General features: G+C 48.2%; 1 protein-coding gene across 1 annotated transcript; it reads left to right on the forward strand.

The window, feature by feature from the left end:
* Positions 1–215: 215 nt before the first annotated feature.
* LOC132508603 (peptidyl-prolyl cis-trans isomerase A-like) lies at positions 216–811 on the forward strand. Its single transcript, XM_060128899.1, has one exon. The coding sequence runs from the start codon at positions 216–218 to the stop codon at positions 780–782; it is 567 nt and encodes a 188-aa protein (XP_059984882.1). The 3' UTR covers positions 783–811.
* Positions 812–1,346: the final 535 nt, after the last annotated feature.

Here is a 1,346-nt window from a genome sequence, read left to right on the forward strand (position 1 = left end):
AAATAATAATTTTAATTTGCTATTTGAGAGTTGAGCCAAGAACCTTCAACTCTCCTTCACTTTCCCCACACGGGCAGGCCCAGCAGAGTCCTCAGGATGTCTTGGTGGATGGTCACAGGAGTGTCATTCCTTGGGCTTTCCTTACCATTCCTGAAAAAAGGTGTGTGCAAGAAACCTATCTTTCTATCTCTCCTCTACCGCAAGCTCCTTTAAGAATGATCCCAGCTTTGCAGACGCCGTCACCCCAGAACTTCCTGCGCTGCCCAACCATGGTCAACCCTACCGTGTTCTTTGACATCGCCATCGACGGCGAGCCCTTGGGCCGTGTCGAGCCCTTGGGCCGCGTCTCCTTCGAGCTGTTTGCAGACAAAGTTCCAAAGACAGCAGAAAACTTTCGTGCTCTGAGCACTGGGGAGAAAGGCTTTGGTTATAAAGGTTCCTGCTTTCACAGAATAATTCCGGGATTTATGTGGCAGGGTGGTGACTTCACACGCCATAATGGCACTGGTGGCAAGTCCATCTATGGGGAGAAATTTGATGATGAGAATTTCCTCCTGAAGCATACGGGTCCTGGCATCTTTTCCATGGTAAATGCTGGCCCCAACACAAACGGTTCCCAGTTTTTCATCTGCACTGCCAAGACTGAGTGCTTGGATGGCAAGCATGTGGTCTTTGGCAAGGTGAAAAAGGGCATGAATATTGTGGAAGCCATGGAGCGCTTTGGGTCCAGGAATGGCAAGACCAGCAAGAAGATCACCATTGCTGACTGTGGACAAATCTAATAATAAATTTGACTTGTGTTTTATCTTAACCATCAGACCATTCCTTCTGTTGCTCAGGAGAGCACCCCTTCATCCCCATCTGCTTGAAATATCCTATAACCTTTGTGCTCTCATTGCACTTCTTTGGGTTCCATATTTTCCTTATTCCTCTCCAAGTTTAGCTGAATTGCAAAGTTAAGTTTATGGTTATGAAATAAAAACTAAACAACCAAAAAAAAAAAAAAAAAAGCGATGATCCCAGACTGCTCTCTGAATGAGCCAACCAAAAAAGTGGCCCACGTAGCTCTTGCTTTTATTATGATTGATTCCTTTTTTTTTTTTTTTTTTGCGGTACGCAGGCCTCTCACTGCTGTGGCCTCTCCCGCTGTGGAGCACAGGCTCCGGACGCACAGGCTCAGCGGCCATGGCTCATGGGCCCAGCCGCTCCGCGGCATGTGGGATCTTCCCGGACCGGGGCACGAGCCCGTGTCCCCTGCATCGGCAGGCGGACTCCCAACCACTGCGCCACCAGGGAAGCCCTGATTGATTCTTTTAAGCAGCTTTATTGAGGTGTAATTGATATAC

The sequence above is a fragment of the Lagenorhynchus albirostris genome, chromosome 18 (genome assembly GCF_949774975.1).
Source record: "Lagenorhynchus albirostris chromosome 18, mLagAlb1.1, whole genome shotgun sequence".
NCBI classification, from domain to species: Eukaryota; Metazoa; Chordata; class Mammalia; order Artiodactyla; family Delphinidae; genus Lagenorhynchus; species Lagenorhynchus albirostris.